Source organism: Musca domestica, unplaced genomic scaffold (genome assembly GCF_030504385.1).
Source record: "Musca domestica strain aabys unplaced genomic scaffold, Musca_domestica.polishedcontigs.V.1.1 12, whole genome shotgun sequence".
In the NCBI taxonomy this organism is placed as follows: Eukaryota; Metazoa; Arthropoda; class Insecta; order Diptera; family Muscidae; genus Musca; species Musca domestica.
The window spans coordinates 3,675,454-3,695,620 of record NW_026712155.1 but is presented as its reverse complement, the minus strand read 5'-3'; the positions used below and the strand labels follow the sequence as shown (position 1 = coordinate 3,695,620).

Sequence of the window (20,167 nt, the reverse complement as noted above, 5' to 3'; positions counted from 1 at the left end):
GTGTACCAGTAGTCGGCACTTTTAGGATTTTCGCGTTTTTAATCGCTCACTATTCTGAGTGGAACATTTCAATTATTACAAAGTTACTTTATTCAGATTCGAAATTTTGTATAGTTTTTGCAATAATAAATTGAGTTTTAATAACTTTTTATTAAATTTCATAAATTTGTAGTTTTATTAAAACAATGCTTTTTTGCCAGTAGTCGGCACCACTTGCTAATTGTCGGTATGGCATGTTCCAACAGTAGGCATACCAATTTTTTTGTAAGAATAATTAATAATAAATTGATTCATTAAAATATAATCTTTTTGTTTAGTTAAAATGATTCGACGTCTTTATTGTACTTTTCTTAAGAATATGGATTGTTGGGGACCTTCACAGACAAAAAATTAATTTTTATTGGAATAAATCATCTTTTCTTAGCGAAATTGTACACAAAGATAGCTGACAATATATTTGAAGTAAGCAAAATACATTTAGTTATAATAGTTTCATTTATTTGGGCTTAAAAATAAAAAGTGCCGACTACTGGGACATGCCGAACTTAGGCACACTTACCCTACATCGTAATATAAAATGGACAAAATATCGGCCTTTCCGCTACATAGGTATAACATTTTCAAATCAGAAGCTAATGCCCATTTTTTCTTAAAATTTTAAAAATCTCGGTAGTTTCCTCTTAAATGATATCTAATAAGAAAATGAGTTATTTCAGTGAATATCGCAAAAAAGACAAACTAAGGCAGAACCATATGATGAGGGTATAAAACTATATGTTAGACAGTTTAAAGTAACATTCTTAATGCCAAAAATTTCCCATCCAGGTCTCCAACTAGTCTCCTTCATATATATCCCTATCTCCATGATAAGATAAAAACGGCAATAAATCATGTTGGACATCTCTGACAAAACATGTGTACATAGATACTTATGTACACATATGTATGGGTATTATGTTAATTTGCTTCAGTATGTAGTATATGTATATCGTCTATAGAAGTTTGTTTTTCTCAAAATTTTGTGAATGACAATATGTATAGCCTACACTGTTGTTTTTGGTGTTGTTGTCATAAACAATAATTTTCACAAATTCGAGACAATAAATTTAGCCACAAAAAAAAAACATTATTTTCCGACATAATTATAACACAAAATAAAAGAATAGAATATTTTGGGGGAACGCGAAATTTCTTGTTGTTGTCTTCTACTGCGGAAATGGTGGAAATATGTTTGCACTTGAGAGAAAATGGCTTGTCATGCCAAAACTAATGAGGAGGCTAATAAAAACATATGCCTATTTTCGTATTATTTATAAGAGAAGCAAAAAAAACAAAAATATATATTTTTTATTAAAATATAATATATATCTGTATCATATACACACATAATTATTATAATATATAAAAATTATATATTAAAAATAAATAAATAAAAAATACAATCTTTTTTCCACTTACTTTAGGCCCAATTTAATTTGATCCAAAGTAGGCATGGTTCCCATATTGTAGCTGTTGTTGTCACTTAATCAACTGATAGATATTTATATCAAAAATAAATGTATTCTTTATAAAAACTAAAATGCTTAACGTTGGGATTGTAATTATTTTTTAAAAAATCACTTCTAGGTAGGTAAATGTTGCCGTTTGCTCTGTTAAAAAATATATATCTAGTATTCTTTTGTTGACTAATTTTCACTTGCACTTTTATATAATTTTGTTCATCTTTCTTCTTAAGCGTGTACACAATTTATGCTCAATGCTTGAGGTTTTCTGTTTTTGTTTTCTTTGTGTTTTTTTTAGTTGATTTCATCAACTGTTATCACTTTGACATCGTAAGTCTCAATGAAAAGCTTTCCGTGTATCCTTTAGACACGCATATTGTTGTACACACAATCAACACTCGCACACACGCATACAGAGAGAGAGAGAAAATGCAGAAAGCTTTCAATGTCCTTTAACAGAAACTTTTTTCGTATCCACCGATGGCAGATGGAAAAACAATAACATAAATTGGGTAGGTATATCACACAGAATTCTATCTAAATTTCTTTTCTTTTTTTTTCAAATATTTTCTTGAATTAATTTAAGAACACGTTTACTTTGTAATTTTCTTGATTTTTTTTTTCAAAAACAAACGACTGCCGATTATAAATTGTCCACTGCTGTCAGCTTTAAAAGCCACCGACGACAACAATAGTAGAATGGTAAACAAGAACACTTTTGTAAAAGCTATGCGAACTGAATAAATTTGCTCTCGATGTGTGTGCCCTGAGCGAAGGCAACTCAACAACTGTTTGCCTGCGTCTGCTGTGGATGATTTGGGCTTTGATAGAATCCAACAACGCCTGGCGTTGTTGTTACTGCCCGCTGTCGCTGCCGCTGATGGGCTATCGCACGAAACGTACAACAAACATTCCCATATATTCTTCAGTGATTTGATTTATTTCAATGGTGTTCTGCTGGCTGTGTGTTTGAATGTATCACCCAGCTAGGCCGAGTCATAGCTACCGCTCTTTATCTGATTTGCACAGAAAAAGTTCTTTGCACGCAAACAATCAGTAAAACAGCAAACAGCTGGGAGACTAAAACAAAAGTTGTTTTTTTTCTTGTTTTTTTTTTTCTGTCGAAAAGCTTTTGGTTCTTCGTGTGATACTGTTTTTGTTCTGATCCGGGTCTGTTCTGTTCACGAAATTTGATGTCAAGTTTTTGGTTGCTTGATTTGGATTTGAGCGGTTTTTGTGTGTAACGACAGAGGCAGCAGTGGCGGCTAATTTTCAAAGTCAAGTTTGCACATTTCGCTTATGCGAGGGTACACCTACATAGATATAGTGGAGGAAAATTGGATAAGTTTATGTATTTACGAGTTAATATTGCTTTTTGTACCATACACCGAAATGTTGGTCCTGGGCTTATGGTGGAGAGCGTTTTACAAGTTCATTGTGGCTGCAAAGTGTGTAACATCCGGTAAACAAGTAAAAAAGCTGTAAGTTCGGCCGGGCCGAACTTTTAATACCCTCCACCATTTGGTACAAATTTGGTAATTTCCAAAAAATAAAACCCGTTAAAAATTCTGTTAAAATCTTAAAAATACCGAATGCTTATACAATTTTCTGGCATGGCTGAAGTATCCATTACGAACTTCATATGCGAAATTTGAAACAATCCCTGTAAATAATGTCGCTAAAATCATTAAAATACCGAATATCGGGGGGTACCGTTATATGGGGGCTATATGAAGACGTAGACCTACATGGCTCATTTTTTGACTTTGGATGAAGTATATATTACGAACTTCAAATACCAAATTTGAAACGATTCCGGTAAATAATGTCGCTAAAATCATCAAAATACCGAATATCGGGGGGTGCCGTTATATGGGGGCTATATGAAGACGTGGACCTACATGGCTCATTTTTTGGTTTAGGATGTAGTATCTATTACGAACTTCAAATACCAAATTTGAAACGATTCCGGTAAACAATGTCGCTAAAATCATCAAAAAACCGAATATCGGGGGGTACCATTACATGGGGTCTACACGAAGACGTGGACCTGCACAGATAATTTTCTGTCTTAGGCTGTAGTATCTATTACGAACTTCAAATGCCAAATTTGAAATAATTCCGGTGAATAATGTCGCTAAAATCATCAAAATACCGATATCGGGAGGTACCGTTATATGGGGGCTATATGATAACTTGGACCTACATGGCCCATTTACGAACTTAACCTGCCTACTGGCAAAATATACATGTGTGCAAAATTTTAGCCTTCTATCTCAATTTGTTCGAAAGATAGCGTGATTACAACAGACAGACAGACGGATAGACAGACAGACGGACATGGCTAAATCGTCTTAGAATTTTACGCTGATCAAGAATATATATACTTTGTTGGGTCTGACATGAATATTTCGAGGAGTTACAAACGGAATGAAAAAATTAATATACCCTCCATAGTATGGTGGAGGGTATAAAAACAGAGCAGATTATGAAATTAGAGATAGAAGAGTAAGCGAAGGCTGTTGTCCTAAGTGGCCGACCAAGCTCAAACCCCTTTTAGTCGATTTTATTTTTTTAAATATTCTGCCACAAATTCAGATAAATTTCAAAATCAGAACTTTGTATGGAGGGTATATAAAGTATGGAGGGTATATAAAGTTTGTCGTTCCTCGAAATATACATTTTAGACCCCACAGCGCATATATATTCTTCATCAGCATAAAATTCTATGCCGATTTAGAGATGTTCGGCCGTCTGTACCTCTGTGGAAATCACTCTAGCTTCCTAACGAAATGAAGCAGGTTGATAAAATTTTACTCAAATGTGCATTATGTCTGCAGACTGTTTGGTATTGAAAATGGGTCATGTAGATCCACTTTTTTTGTAGCCTCCATATAATGGTACCTCCCTTTTTTCGGCATTTTGATGATTTCAGTGACATTATTCACCGAAAATGTTTCAAATTTGGTATTTGAAATTCGTAATGGGTCTTACAGCCTATGACAGATAATTGTCTGTTCAGGCCCACGTCTTCATATAGCCCCCATATACTGATACCTCCCTATTTTCAATATTTTGGTTATTTAAGCGACAATATTCACCGGAAATGTTACAAATTTGGTATTTAAAGTTCGTAGTGGATACAACGGCCTATGACAGCAAATTGTCTGTGTAAGTACACGTCTTCGTATAGCCCCCATATAATATATAATCTCAACACAAAGTGTATAAAGAGAAGATACGTGTATCAGCATTTTGAAAATTGACATAGCAAAATATCCTAAATAAATGAAACAAGTCCTCCCTCTGTAACATTTTCTGAGATGTTTGGATTAATATTTCATTTGAATCCTTGTATTTTCGGAATAAATCTTCTTCAGAAATATTATTTATAACCACATTTTTGGTGTAAATTTTAAACTTCTAAGGAGTTACCGAAGGGTCTTAGGGTCCGCTTTTTCAAAATATGGTAATAACAGCATTTCAAAGGAATCGTAGCAAGTAAAGATGTTCTACTATATTATTTGTCATAAAATTCTCTTATGTCTTTATTATTTATTATTAAATAATGTAGCGGATCCAGAAAGCCATGAAAACAGTTGCAAAATCGTTTTTTTTTGCAATATATATTTATCATAATTTCTTTCCTATTGCCTTATTGTTACACTATACTTACAAACCTATTCCATTTACCCCCAGTGTATTTACTACGAGTAAGTAAAAATTTGCCACACAACGTTGGTGGTTTATTTAGAATTGTGTTCGTCTTTATCTAGAACAGCCTGTTTTAATTCGTAATGTCGGTCTCTGCTCGGCTCTGTTTCATTTTTTTTATCGAAATTTATTAGGTAAGCATTTTATGTGGTGCAAAGCAACAAAAAATTGAGATAAAAATTTAACACTTTTTTTTAAGTCATTTCGTCTATTTCTGGTTTCAATTGTTCAGGGCGCGGAAGTAGAATGCCTTAATTACTGCGTTTGGCAACAGCGAATCTAAAGGTGAAGGTTATGAATTTCAGCTATGACTGTTGTAAAAGAATTCACGAAAAAATAAATAACGAAACGTGAGTTGAAGTGTGAAGTTATGGTTGGTTTTATTGCTTGTTCGGCTGACCTTGATTTGGGCCAAAAATGAAAGGATTTCGCTACAACGAAAATGTTGTGGAAACGAAATACCAAAAGCTTTTAGTAGGTCACACTCCACTGTTCTAGTTTATGAAAGTAATTTTCTTTACTGAGGGGTGATAGAAGTGAGGAATATTGAGGCAAGAAAAATTGTTCCATACTCCTCTTGAGACAGTGAAATATTTTAGGTATTTTGCAAATTGCAATGTTGTAATGATTTTTTAGCATATTTCTTATTTCAGGATGCTTGAAAAATAAATAAAAATAATAAAAAAAATAAAAAAAATGCAATCGATTAAAGAATTACACTTTTGTGTAAACCCCTAATGTGTATGTAGGTATGTTTATATCCACCTCAAAACAATTTCTAGGCATGTATTTTAAGGTTTCGAGATTTTCCCCATTCAAAACATACAACTGTATTCGTTGTAATTTTACAATAATGTAGACCCCCATATCAATGATTTTTCAAACTCCCAAGCCTATGTTGTTGCGTTTTTTACTTTTATTTCGTATATGCATTTTTTTCAATATAAAGGAAAGTTTAGTAATCTTTGTTTGATTTAAGGTATATAGAGGGGGGTAAAAATAATAATTATAGTTTTACCTTTGTTTCGTCTAGTCTCGATTTTACACGTGCTGAACACTAACTACTGAATTATTAAGTTGTTCCATTTTTCATAGTACTTTCTACAAACTTTTGTGCCGTTGTGTAAAAAACTTTGACATTTTAATAAATAAATAATATTCACGTGTTCTTCAAAAATTAGGGGAAATACACACACATGTCAGTATTTGGTAATACGGTACATGACAAAAAAATATAATTTCCTCGTATTATATATTTTCCTGTGACTATCTGGACATCAATCAACATTAAATGCAGTTAATTTGGAGAGTGATTGGAAATCCCCCAAACAGAAAAATGATTCATTGGGGGCGCTAAATAGGAAATAAACAAATTATGCTTCATTCACCTGAAGTGAAAATTTAAAGCAACACTTTTAAGGAATTGGTTAATTACCCTTTTCACTTAAATTATTTGTTGCCTCTATTATTTTTTTTTTTTTTTTTTGGTTATTTCTTGTTTTCCATTGATTACAGTATCAAATTGATGTAATCGACATTAAATTATAGTAATAAAAAAATATAATTAATGCCCACGCACCTTTAAATGTCACCCTCATGCAATGCATGTCAGTCAAACACAAAGCCCCAATTTGAATATTAAATTGATAGATCGAATCAGGTGGTTTGCATTAAAAAGGACATTTTAATTTACTGGCCAAAGACACTGGGTCTTAGATAGATAGACAAATTAATTGATTTTTTGGTGACACAATCAAAACAGAGGATCCAAAACAGGATCATAGAAATTAATTTACAAATAAGGTAAGATAGAGGCAAGACTTGTGTTCAAGAGGGCTTGTTTCATTAATTTTTGTAATAATGGGTCTTTTTTATATTTAAAATATATACGAAAGTCCAATGATTTCGTTGTTGCAAAATTGTTAGGCTTAATCCCATAATAAATGGCTTTGTAAAAACAAAGTTTATTTATTGGTGGATAAAGATTTCAATGTTTACCATAGGGTAAGGCAGGGAATATCATGGTTGGGAAAGAGCCATAAGTCCCCATCACTTCCCTTGGTTTTTGTCCGGCAATATTCTCCCCAGGTCTTATTTTAAAATAACTCTCTTGAAAAAACTTTTTACCCAATAGATGAAGAACCAAAGAATTGAACTAAAATTATGGGATTAACCCTAAACATTTTGTAACAATAAAATAACTACGGTATCCTAAACAAAAATGCCAATCATCTTCTAAAGTCCAGTTATCCCAACACCTAAATACGCAATTATATCTCTTCTTTACACAATATACCACCTTTAGTATCATACAGTACTTTTGGTACACTAGATGTCACGCAAAACTAAACCTTCCTCCTTATCAAAAGGCTCAACATTCACAGTGGCTAATATGCCAATATTCACAATTCTATCCCTTTTCCTTTACTCTACAACAAATTTAGTACCATTTATTACGTTTTGTACACTATATACCAAGCACTTCCAAATCCACCTCCTAATTTAAATAATGCACACTCAGAGGGAAGCCTACACCAATACTCACAATTCTGGAATTTTCCTACACTCTATACTTAAGTACTTTTCCTATACTATTTCTAAATCCTCTTCCTTATTTGAGCTTTACACACTCATAGTGATCTCAATACCAATATTCAAAATGCAAGCTCTATTTCAAAACTCTGTGTCAAATTTAGTACCAATTAGTAATTTTATCGTACCTTGTAAAAGTCAACTTCCACAAACCCCAAATCGAACACTTTTCTTACACTATACAGACTGAGATGAAAAAACTGCAACAAATTTCAGACTGCTGTCATTTCTAAGCCACTCGTCCGACAACTGTTAAAATTATTCCAGTTACAGCTCATTCTATTGTTTACAAGCGTACAAAAGCATTTTGGTGAGAATTTTCCAGAAAAAAGTTATTCGTGATGGAATTCAAGCGTGATAATATGATTTCTTTATATTTGGCTGGAAAACCTCAAGTGACTGTCGTTAGAGCACTCCAGCATTTGAATGTGAATAGGTCTTTTGTCTCTCGTGCCGTGATATTGGTAGCGCAGCCCGACAAGGAAGTGGATGGAAGAAAACAGCAACATCAGCAGAAATGATTCAAAAAGTAAAGAAGCTACATAATGCAAACCCGCGTCTCAGTGGCTAGCATTTAAATTTGAATAAGTCCTTTGTGTCTCGTGCCGTGATACTGGTAGCGTAGCCTGACGTCAAGGAAATGGACGGAAGAAAACAGAAACATCAGCAGAAAAGGTTTGAAAAGTAAAGAGGCGACTTGATCGAAAACCGCGTCCCAGTGGCTCGTGTGCTGAACATATCGCAATATTCCATTCGGCAAATATTGAAATATGAGCTCGGGGTAAAGCCATTGAAATTCCAAAAAGGGCAAGAACTTACACAGCAACCGAAAAAAAAAAAACGACCGATGGTCGCTCTACGCTCGTATTAATCGACCGTGACATCAGAATAAATGCCGAATATTACCGCGTAAATATTCTGGAGGGTGTTTTAAAGCCTTGGGCACGCAAATATTTTCTCCGCAGACATTGGACATTGCAACAGAACTCAGCGCCATCCCACTCACCACACGCCACCCAAAAATAGTTACAAAATTAGGTTCCTCACTTCATTTCCTGAGCACATTGGCCACCACAATCTCCGGATACCAAGTCATTGGACTATTGCGTCTGGAGTATTTTGGAAAGCAAGGTTGGCACTAAAAAATACCAAAGTATCGATCACTTCAAGCAACCGCTTCGCCGGGAATGGGCCAAAATACTACAGAGTAACATTTGGGCAGCGTGTGATGGTTTCATTGGCCGTTTGAAGGCCATAATTCGTGCCAAAGGCGAACAATTCGAACAAATCTAAACTTATTCCAAAATTTGATGCTATTTCTGACATTTTTTGCTTTAATTCAATAACATTTAAAAAAATATATATAAATTATGGCGCTTGACTTTGTTGCAGTTTTTTATGTCACTCTGTATTCAAAAAGGAAATATTGATTTCTGATAGACCAAGGTAAACATGAATATACCGGCCTATTCTTTCGGGTACGTGTCCTTCGAGAAACTATACCTCCATGGGGAAAAAGGGGTAAAAATGCTGTTTTGTTAGTAGTGCTTTTGCCCAAATATACTTGATAAACCAATTATTTTGTAGTGAGATTTTTTGTCGGATACTATATATCTGTCAACAATCCGACTCGTACTTTCTAATAAATAACCAAATTAACTTTTCTAAAATAATTCTTCTTTACTGTTTGTATTTTATTTCAATAGTTTATGTGACTCACTATCCCAAAGAACACTCTAGCCCTTCAAAAAAAGCAATTAACTATTTTTACTGATCCCTCTTCCTTTTCGAATTATTAATGATTGGCCAAAATCTTTGAATGTCAAAGTCAATGTCATAGCTTGCATGTTTAAAGCCTCTATAAATATAATAACCAAACATATTTTGAATTTATCTTTTATTCAAAATCGTTTGGTTCCGATCGCTTTTGAAAAATCCCATTAGAGGTACCCAGTTATGACTAATGTTTGACGCAAGACAATTACTGCTATTAGTAATGGAATTGGTTTTTTATCTGATTATCTTGGAATCGATTTATTTGTTTATTTTATGAATTTCTAGAATTACACACTGTGCTCCTCCGCCCATAACGCACGCACACACATACACTGATGACCAACGAAATGATAGCTTGGGGCCACCAACCAAACCTCCCTACCACTATCATCACCTGTCTACACACAATTATCGAATGGTAAACAAGCGCACGCACGCCACATACCAACTAATCAGCCATCTCTAATTTCCCACAAACGAAAAGAAAAACTAAGTGGTGGGGGAGGGGAAGAGGGGATAATGTGTTCGGTCACTTAAAACGTAATGTTTTTATTTCATGCAGGTCAAGCACGAGACACATGCATAGAATGCCAAGACAGGGAATGGTTGTGAGGGTGGGCGGGGAAAGAGGTATAGTGCGTTGAGTAGATACATTTTGTGTGAACGTTCAAAAAGAGAAGGCAGAAAATATGAATGAAATTGTTGGGTGAAGGAGCCAGTAAATGGGAGACGCAAGTGTGGGAAAAGTGTGCCAAAGTACTCTTTGTCGAAGTTTTTCGGTTTTTGTTTTGTTCCCCTTCTTCGTTTACGAAGAGACACAGACAGAAAATGCAACAAAACGAAAATGACATGAAAACTTGCTGTTCAATTAAGCTTTTCCGTATTAACAGCTGTTTTCCATCTACTTTACTCGAATGACATTTAAGCTAAAGCTTATTTAGTTTTCCAAGAAGAAACATAACAAGTTTTCGGGAAAAGCTTTCCTGGCAAAGTGTTTGCATTAAACTTGTTTGAAGTGGTTTGGTTTTTTTATCTCACATGTTGACTTGACGTAATTTCTAGGTGAGAAATGAATTTTTAAGTTTAATCACACCAGTTGTTTCAACTTTTTCTTTAATTTTCTTCTGTTTACTTGTCTCGCATTGATAAGCCGTGATAAATGAAATCAATTGACGTACGCCAAAAGAAAAACAGATTATACGCCTTCTTATCGGAAACATATTGTGGTTAGGGGATTACCTGGCGGGTGCTATTTAAAGGAAATCCTAGGTAAAATCCGTCATATTGAATTAAAGATAATTATTTCTTTGGAAAATTGTAAATTTATTAGTTTAATAGAGTGTGCCGAAATGGTCTGAAATGGTATGAACAAAGTAAGATCAAAGCATACCACATATCTGTCAGCACACCGACTGTTATTTTCAAATTTGTTTTCAAAAATATGACTCAATAATCCAAAAAATACTCAGTTGCCGTTTAGTAGTTATTTTTGGTGAGGGTTATCTTTCTTTGGCGTAAAGCAATAATTAATATTCTATTATTAATAAAAATTTTAAAGAAAAACTAAAGTAAAATAAAGAGAGGCCAACAGTCCGAGGACCGATCTTTTGATTTTACTTTGCATATTTAGTAGAGCTACCAGTAACAAAAAATATGGGGAATTTATGAGAATGAAATCAAACCAACTATGATTGTTTAGGTATTATGGTTTTAAAGAAGTTATATTTTAAAATCAAAATCATAGGAGGTATATATATATTTATCCCTGTGAATCGATGAGTCTGAACCGATATTCATCAAAATCCATCCTATTTGCCCCTTTTTTTGCTATTTCCAAATCTGTAGCTATATCCCAAACTGAACCGGTCTCCATAAAATTTAGCAGACCTATATGTATGATATATCTAATAGCGGGCACCCAAAATCGTTTTTGCGCTCATTCAATTTGGACTTATACTAACCATTTGGTGCACGATAAACTTGAAATAGAGCAAAGATATTTATGGAAGCTATATCTAAATCTGAACCATACCCTAAAACATTTGCCAAAAGTGTTTCTGAGATATATTTCATATACAGAGTGATATAAAAAACTGCAACAAAGTCAAACGCCATAATTTCGACATTTTTTTTTTTTTAAATTTTATTGAATTAAATTTCGGAAATAGCATCAAATTTTGGAATAAGTTTAGATTTGTTCTAATTGGTCTCTCTTCGCACGAATTATGGCCTTCAAATGGCAAATGAAACCGTCACACGCTGCCCGAATGTTCCTCTGTGGTATTTTGACCCATTCCCGGCGAAGCGCTTGCTTGAGGTGATGGACACTTTGGGATTTTTTAGTGCCAACCTTATCCGTATCTGGAGATTTTGGTGGCCATTGTGCACTGGAAATGAAGCGAGCAACCTTATTTTGTAACTAATCTGGGATGGCGCATGCTGAGTGCGATAGTTCTGAGTCCTATTGGAATGTCCTAGGTCTGTGGCCAAAATGTTTGCGTGCCCAAGGATTTAATACACCCTCCACAATATTTTCGTGATAATATTTGGCATTTATTCGATTAATACGAGCGTTTACAAACTGCTGGACAACGAATGTTTTCTCATCGCAAAAAAACAAATTCGGCAGTTCACCACTTTCGCCCAAGCGAAGCAACTGCAACTTTAACACTTTTTAGTCTATTTTCTTTCTGTTGCGGTGTATGTTCTTGCACTTTTTGGAATTTCAATGGCTTAACCCCGAGCTTATTTTTCCATATTTGCCGAAGGGAATATTGCGATGTGTTCAGCTCACAAGCCATTTTTCAGCCACTGCGACGCTTCTTTACGACACCCATTTCGGACCATTTCTGCGGATATTGCTGTTTTCTTCCGTCCACTTCCTTGATGTCGGACTACGTTACCAGTATCGCGGTACCGAGCGATGGTACGAGACACAAAAGATTTATTCACATTTAAATGCTGGAGTGCTCTAAGGATAGCCACTTGTGGTTTTCCAGCCAAATATAAAGAAATTATACTATCACGCTTGAATTCCATCACGAATACCTTTTTTTTCTGGAAAATTCTCACCAAAATGCTCTTATACGCTTGTAAACTATATAATGAGCTGTCACTGGAATAATTTTAACAGATGTCGGGCGAGTGGCTTAGAAATGACAACAGTCTGAAATTGGTTGAAGTTTTTCATCTCACCCTGTAGGCAATTTTCTGTCATAGATAGCAGTTTCCATTACGAATTCTAAATACGAAATTTGAAACAACAAACAATATGAAATATGAAGCAATTCCGGTGAATAATGTCGCTAAAATCATCAAAATGCCGAATATAGGGAAGTACCGTTATATAAAGGCTATACGAAGACGTGGGCCTGCATACACAATTTTTTTTTTCATAGGCTGTAGTACCCATTACGAATACTAAATACAAAATTTGAAACAATTCCTGTGAAGAATGTGCCTAAAATCGTCAAAATAACGATTATGAAGGGGGGGAGGTTGAGGGGTACCGTCGTATGTGGGTTATACGATATCGTGGAGCTATATAGACATCTCTCTTCTTGGGAGTAAAGAGCATCATTTTTGTGGCTAAACCTTGGAGTATACTTGTATTATTATACTATATCTGAATATAACACTGCAAATTTTGTATCTTGTGTTTAAAAATGTAATAAAAGAAATATGTAATTACATTTTTTTCTTCACTTAGCTCTCTTCACTTTCTAGTTTTAAATTTAAATCAACAAGTATCAACCACATCATTTTCTTATTGAGTCCCTGTTGTAAATAACTCCACGCTTTTAATCATTTTTATGTTTTAAGACAAGAAATATTGTCTTATTATTATAAATATATTTGCAGTTTAAAATAATTATTAAGTTGCGTGTCCTCAGCAGTGATTCATGGAGCATGAGTTATCAGAATATTATTGTCACTATAGATTTGGTTTTATTTACATTGAATCATTTTTTTAATTTTTATTATTTTTTTTTTTGTAATTAATGTGTAACAACAATTCATGTGATCCCTGATCGGTGTCTGCTGATAGTTTGAATAGTTAAAAATGCAATATTTGCCATAAGTAATAAACAATAAAAACAATAAAAAATATGGAATTATTGTCTTTCATGGAATTGTGTTTGTGATTGTCTGCCGCTGATAAAGAATGTTATTTTTTCCTTTTTTTCGGTTTTGTTTTGTCCGCATGTTAATTGGCAAAAAGGGAAAGAAATGATTCTATTTATCAAAGCTGCGTACCTAGAGGGAGAAGAATTTAAATTGAAAATAAACAACAAGATGTCTGCAATGGGAAGGTATTTGGAATTTTCTGGTATTAAAAATATATTCGCAAAGATAAGAAGGAATAGAAAAAATAAAAAAAGTTCAATTAATTTGAATTATTTTAATTTATTGTTGCACGCCTGTCAAGAATGTTGCTTATCAGGAGATTCACTCTAACATTGAATGAACGCATAGCTGTGGGAATGGAGGCCATTGTCATAGTAAGAATGGAAGTGAGTGCTTTATAACACCTTGACTACAAAGTAAATATTTTAAAAATGCGGATTAAGGAACTAGAAGCAAGGGTTCTATTTTGTGAATATTTCCTATTAAAACAAATACACTTAATTAAAAATGGCCATATTACTTACGTGAAATATGATCACTTTTGGAATGAAAATAATTATACAGCAAAAATATAAATAGAAAGAAAATGTTCATTAATGACATCTTTAACATACATAAACATTCAATGTTATGAACAGCATAGCGCCGATAATAATTATTATCAAAATATTTTCTTCAGTGCCTAAAAATATGCTTCTGAATGTATATACTCTCGCAGTGAATGAAGCAACTGTTCATATTCCAATTGTTCAACAGCACTATTAACAATTAAGTCCCATTTAAATATATCTTTGAATACCCTCCACACTCCACAATTTGGAACGAGTTTAGAAATAAAAAAAGAATAAAATCAATTAAAAATGTTGTTAAAGTCTTAAAAATACCGAATATAGCCGTTATCTTGAGGTCTATACGAAGACGTGGGCCGGCATAGTAAACTTTTGTCATAAGCCATTACAATATTCAAATACGAAAATTGAAAATGGAAATCCGGTGAATAATCATCAAAATACCTAATATAGGGAGGTACTGTTATATCGGGGCTATACGAAGACCTGAACCTGCATACACAATTTTTTGTCACAGGATGTAGTAGTACCTATTAGGAAATTCAAATACGAAATTTCAAACGATTTCCTTGAATATTGTACCTAAAAATATCAGAATACCGAATATAGGGAGGTACTAATATACAGGGTGAGATAAAAAAAAACTCTGCAACAAAGTCAAACGACATCACTTTTACATTATTTTCAATTTTATTGAATGAAAGCAAAAAATGTGGGAAATAGCATCAAATTTAAGAATAAGTTTAGATTTGTTCGAATTGGTACCTGTTGGTCACCAAGGTCTGCGGCTAAAATGTTTGCATGCCCAAGGCTTTAATTCACCCTTCTGAATATTTTCGCGATAATATTCGGCATTGATTTTGATGCCACGGTCGATTAATACGAGCGGAGAGCAACCATAGGCTGTTATGGCGGCCCACACCTTCACCATGGCCATCGCTGAGTTCTGGTGGCCAACCCAAGGTGCACATTTTCAGCTGACCTCTTTCGCAAGTAAATACGATCATTTTGTTTGTATACAAACAGAAACGAATGTTTTCTCATCGGAGAAAACCAAATTCGGCAGTTCACCACTTTCGGCCAAGCGAAGCAACTCTTTAGCTCTTTTAAGTCTATTTTCTTTCTCTTGCGGTGTAGGTTTTTGCATTGTGGCGGAATTTCAATGGATTTACTCCGAGCTCATTTTTCAATATTTGCCGAATGGAATATTGCGATATGTTCAGCTCACAAGCCATTTTTCGGCCACTGCGTCGCGGGTTTCAATGAAGTCACTTCTTTACTTTTCGAACCATTTCTGCTGATGTTGCTGTTTTCTTCCGTCCACTTCCTTGACGTCTGGCTACGCTACCAGTATCACGGTAATGAGCGATGGTACGAGACACAACAGATTTATTCACATTTAAATGCTGGAGTGCTCTAACGATAGCCACTTATGATTTTCCAGCCAAATATAAAGAAATCACACTATCACGCTTGAAGTTCATCACGAATAATTTTTTTTCTGAAAAATTCTCACCAAAATGTGCATAGTACCCGTTACGAATTCTAGGTACAAAGTTTGAAACAACTCCGGGGAATAATGTCCCTAAAATCGTCAAAATATCGATTATCGGGAGGTACTATTGTATTTGGGCTTTACGATATCGTGGACCTATGCCGACAATTCTCTTCCAGGGATTAAAGTGCTTGGAAAGAACTTCTTTTATGGATTTTAAACAATTCCTTTGAAAAATGTAGCTGCAATCATAAAAATGCCGAATATAGGGAGGAACCGTTATCTTCCAGGAGGTAAACTACTCAGGAAGAAATCCTTTTGTGGATTTTCTGACAATTTTATTGAAAATATTTGGCTACAATCATAAAAATATCGGAGTGTACAGTTGTATATGGGCTATAGGACATCGTAGACTTATATAGACAATTCTCTTTCAGGGGGTAATGTACTCAAAAAGAACTCCTTGTGTTTATTTTAAGACAATTTTATTGAAAAATATGGCTAAAATTATCAAAGTACCGAATATCGGGGGGTACCGTTGTATGGGTTCTATACGATATCGTGCACCATTTTCGAACTTGATCTGCCTGCAGACAGAAAACTGATATGTGGAAAAATGTCCTATCTTTATTCGTTTTGACTCTAGCTATGTTTGGTGGAGGCTATAAAAATACAATTAAAATTGTACAACGTGACCCACAACACCTCCATAGAATGGAGAATATCATCGCCATCATAAGAGTAATTAAACTAAAAAACCCCAGCAAAAGTTTCGCAATCTGCTAGGACTCATATTCAGAAAAATGATAATTAACAGCAAATTATTACCTTAAGGCAAATAGCAGGTTTGCCACAAAGTTATGGAACAAATTGTTGAAATATTATTTCCATGTAAATTATACATACATACATATATACACACAGACCAAGGCATAAGGACATGCTCACCAAGAATATACTTTAATAAATGTTATGAAATAATGAACTCCACCAATGCAAAAGTTTACACATTAACCTCTACATAGTTCTGCTGTCCGCCCCCCATATAACTCCATAATAATTTTATTCCACTTTCCACGCCAGGTTGGAGGAAGGAAACAAACTCAGCCTGTTAACCTTCAATTACAATTAAGGGAGGCATGAAATACATTTCCAAAACCAAAACAAAAAAGCCTGGAATTGAATAACTAAACATGAGGGCGTTGTTTTTTTTTTTTTTTTTGTTTTTGGATTTCGTTTTTTGAAAATTAGGTTATGTCGTGTTCATTAGTCTTTCATTTTGGTAGGTAGTTTTTCATTTTCCGTAAATCATTGTTGCCCACAGGCATGGAATACACCCTCACAGCCAGCCACAACAATTAACTAGACCGGTGTGTATTTTACTTTACATTTACCAACAATTTTTTGGGGAAATGTAAATAGAAATTACATTCCCTTTGTGTTTTTTTGGGTACTATTTGGTAACTAATTGTGTAATTTGGTTATTGATTTTAGTGCAAACATTAAATAATGTTGTCTGTGTTGGAAACAGAAATGATGATGCCCTTAAAAGATGCATGTAATTGAAATTGCTTATGTGGGCAGCCTAATTTGGTCTATTTGCTAAGGACGGGAAATGTGGGTGGAAATTTAACGAAAATTTTAAAAATTCAAAACAATTACCTAAATTATACGTTATTGGTACGATTGGTACACTTAAGTACGTACATCAAAAGCCAGCTCCTCATATCATGCACACTTCTCAACTTTTATTCACATATACACATAATTCCAGATTATAGCTGGTTCCGTAAAAACAGTAATTAAAATCAAAAGTCGGGCGGGCCCTACACCATTATGTATATTTCGTAGAGCTCCCGTAACAAAAGAATTTAATCATGTAGATAATACCACCTATCAACTTTTGGCTTAGAGTAGTTATATTTTGCTATAGAGTGCATGATATCACTTGGAGAAAGATTATATAAAAAACAAGTAAAAAAGCAGTAGTTCGGCCGGGCCGAACTATCAATACACTCCACCATTTGGAAAGAATTAGAAAAATTTCAAAAAAAAGTAAATAAATAAAATAAAATCCATTAAAAATTCTGTTAAAGTCTTAAAAATACCGAATACCGGAAGGTGACGATATATGGGGGATATACGATATCGTGGACCGATATAGCCCATCTTCGACAGATCTGTGCAAAATTTTGGCTTCCTATTATATATCGGAGCCAAGTTGCACAAAATGGAACGTAGGTCACGAAGTTCATTCCATTTGGACTGATATTAGCCATTATTTGCACAATAAACCTGAAATCGGATTAAGGATATATATGGGAGCTATATCCAAATCTTAGCCGTTCTCGATAAAATTTGGCAAAGGTATTTCCGAGCTTTATTAGATATCTGGTACCAAATGTCATTGTTGTCAAATGCATATTACGAATGTGAGAGACTCAAACACCAAATCGGAAAAACATATATGGGGGCTATAGCTATATCTGAACAGATTTACACCAAGTTTGAAATACTGGCTTATATGATGGATTCAGTAGTAATTGCCAAAATTCAGTCGATTTGGGCTGATATTAGTCATTTCGTGCACAATAAACCTGATATCGGATAAAGAGGTATATGGGAGCTGAACCGATATCGATAAAATTTGACGGTATTTTAGTACAGTATCTTATTTTCCGTAAAAAATATCATTCTTCTGGAGTGCATATTACGCATGTGAGGAACTTAAAATCCCAAATCGTATGAAACATATATATGGGAGCTATAGCTATATCTGAAAATTTCATCTCAATCGGATAATAAATGCGACCTGCATTTTGTTCACAAGAATGCATGGACGGACGGACTGACATGCATAAATAGACTCAGAAAGTAATTCTATGATGATCCTCAAAAGTAACTATGGGTCTATCTCGCTTCCTTCTCCATGTTACAAACCAATTTACATAACACCCTTACCACTATGTGATGTTGGGTATAAAAACAAGAAAAAAGCAGTATGATCGACCGGTCAGAACTTTTAATAACCTCCACCATTTGAAAGCAATTTGCAAATTTTCAAAAGTCATAAAAATATCGAATATGGGGAGTTACCGTTATATTGGGCATACAAACCCGTGGTATGTCGTGGCAACTCTCTATCATAGATGCTAGTTCCCATTAGGAACTTCAAATACGAAATTTAAAACAATTCCACTGATTAATGTCGCTTAAACCCTTAAAATTCCGAATATATATATATGGGGGCTATATATGCAATTTTCTGTCACAGACGGCAGTACCCATTGGGAACTACAAATATGAAATTTGGAAGCACTCTGGTGGGTAATGTCGCTAAAATTATCTAAAAAAGGATGTTGGGAAGTACCGTTATATGGGGGCTACACGAAGACGTAGACTTGTTTGAGCAATTTTCAGTCATAGAATTTAGTACCAATTACGAACTTTAAATTTCAAATTTGAAATATTTCCGACGAAGAGTGTGATAAAAATCATAAAAATTTGGAATATTTGAAGGTACATTTATATAGGGACTATGTCAAAAATTGGACCTACATTAATAGTTTTACGCAAGAAAGTTTCTTGCATAATGGGATCAACTTACAGCAAACTTGGGTTAAAATTATGACTAAAGCAGCCAACAAAACTTTAAATCTGCCAGTACAGTTATATTGGGGCTATACCAATTTGTGGGCCTATATAGCCCAAGTCATGCAGAACAAACAAACATCTGAGTAAAATTTTATCTACCTACTTCATTTCGTTCAGAAGTTAGAGTGATTCCCACAGACGGACGGAAGGACGGATAGACAGTCAAACGGACGGAAATCGTTAAGTCGACATAGCATTTTATGCTGATCAAGAATATATAAAATTTGTGGGGTCTAAATGTATATTTCTAGATGTTGTAAATTTAATATACCCTCCATACTATGGTGGAGGGTATTAAAAGCGACATTGTACCAAATTAGTTCTTTTAAGTACTTTTCGTACACAAGTTCAAAATTTCATAATAACCATTTTATACATCTATGCTGTACTCCATCAATGAACCTTCTTCCCCAATACTTAACTCTATCTGGGCGGATAATATAAATTGTACAATTTTTAATGCCTCTTTGTACTTTTTGTTTACTGAAATACCTGTACACAAAAATTTAGAAATCTAGCTCCTCCCGATAGCTCAGTAAGAGTTAGTATATTTAGTAATTTTAAGAACTTTCCGTACACCTCTGGTACGAATTTCTAAAACACCCGAATTTTCTCTCACATCCGTCCTAAGGATGACCATCACCAAAAATCTCATAGTTATAGCTTCCGCCGTTTCATCTGTGAGTTGATGAAGTAGCCTTCACTTAACCAACTCTGTTACAAATATAGATTTTCTA

General features: G+C 34.3%; 1 protein-coding gene across 1 annotated transcript in view; it reads right to left on the bottom strand.

The window, feature by feature from the left end:
* Positions 1 to 2,363, bottom strand: part of LOC101897334 (esterase B1) — a 28,532-nt gene extending 26,169 nt beyond the window's left edge. Inside the window, exon 1 of the mRNA XM_005178639.4 lies at positions 1,459 to 2,363. Coding sequence (XP_005178696.1) covers positions 1,459 to 1,502 — 44 coding nt within the window. The 5' untranslated portion in view covers positions 1,503 to 2,363. The remainder of the gene's footprint in view (positions 1 to 1,458) is intronic.
* Positions 2,364 to 20,167: the final 17,804 nt, after the last annotated feature.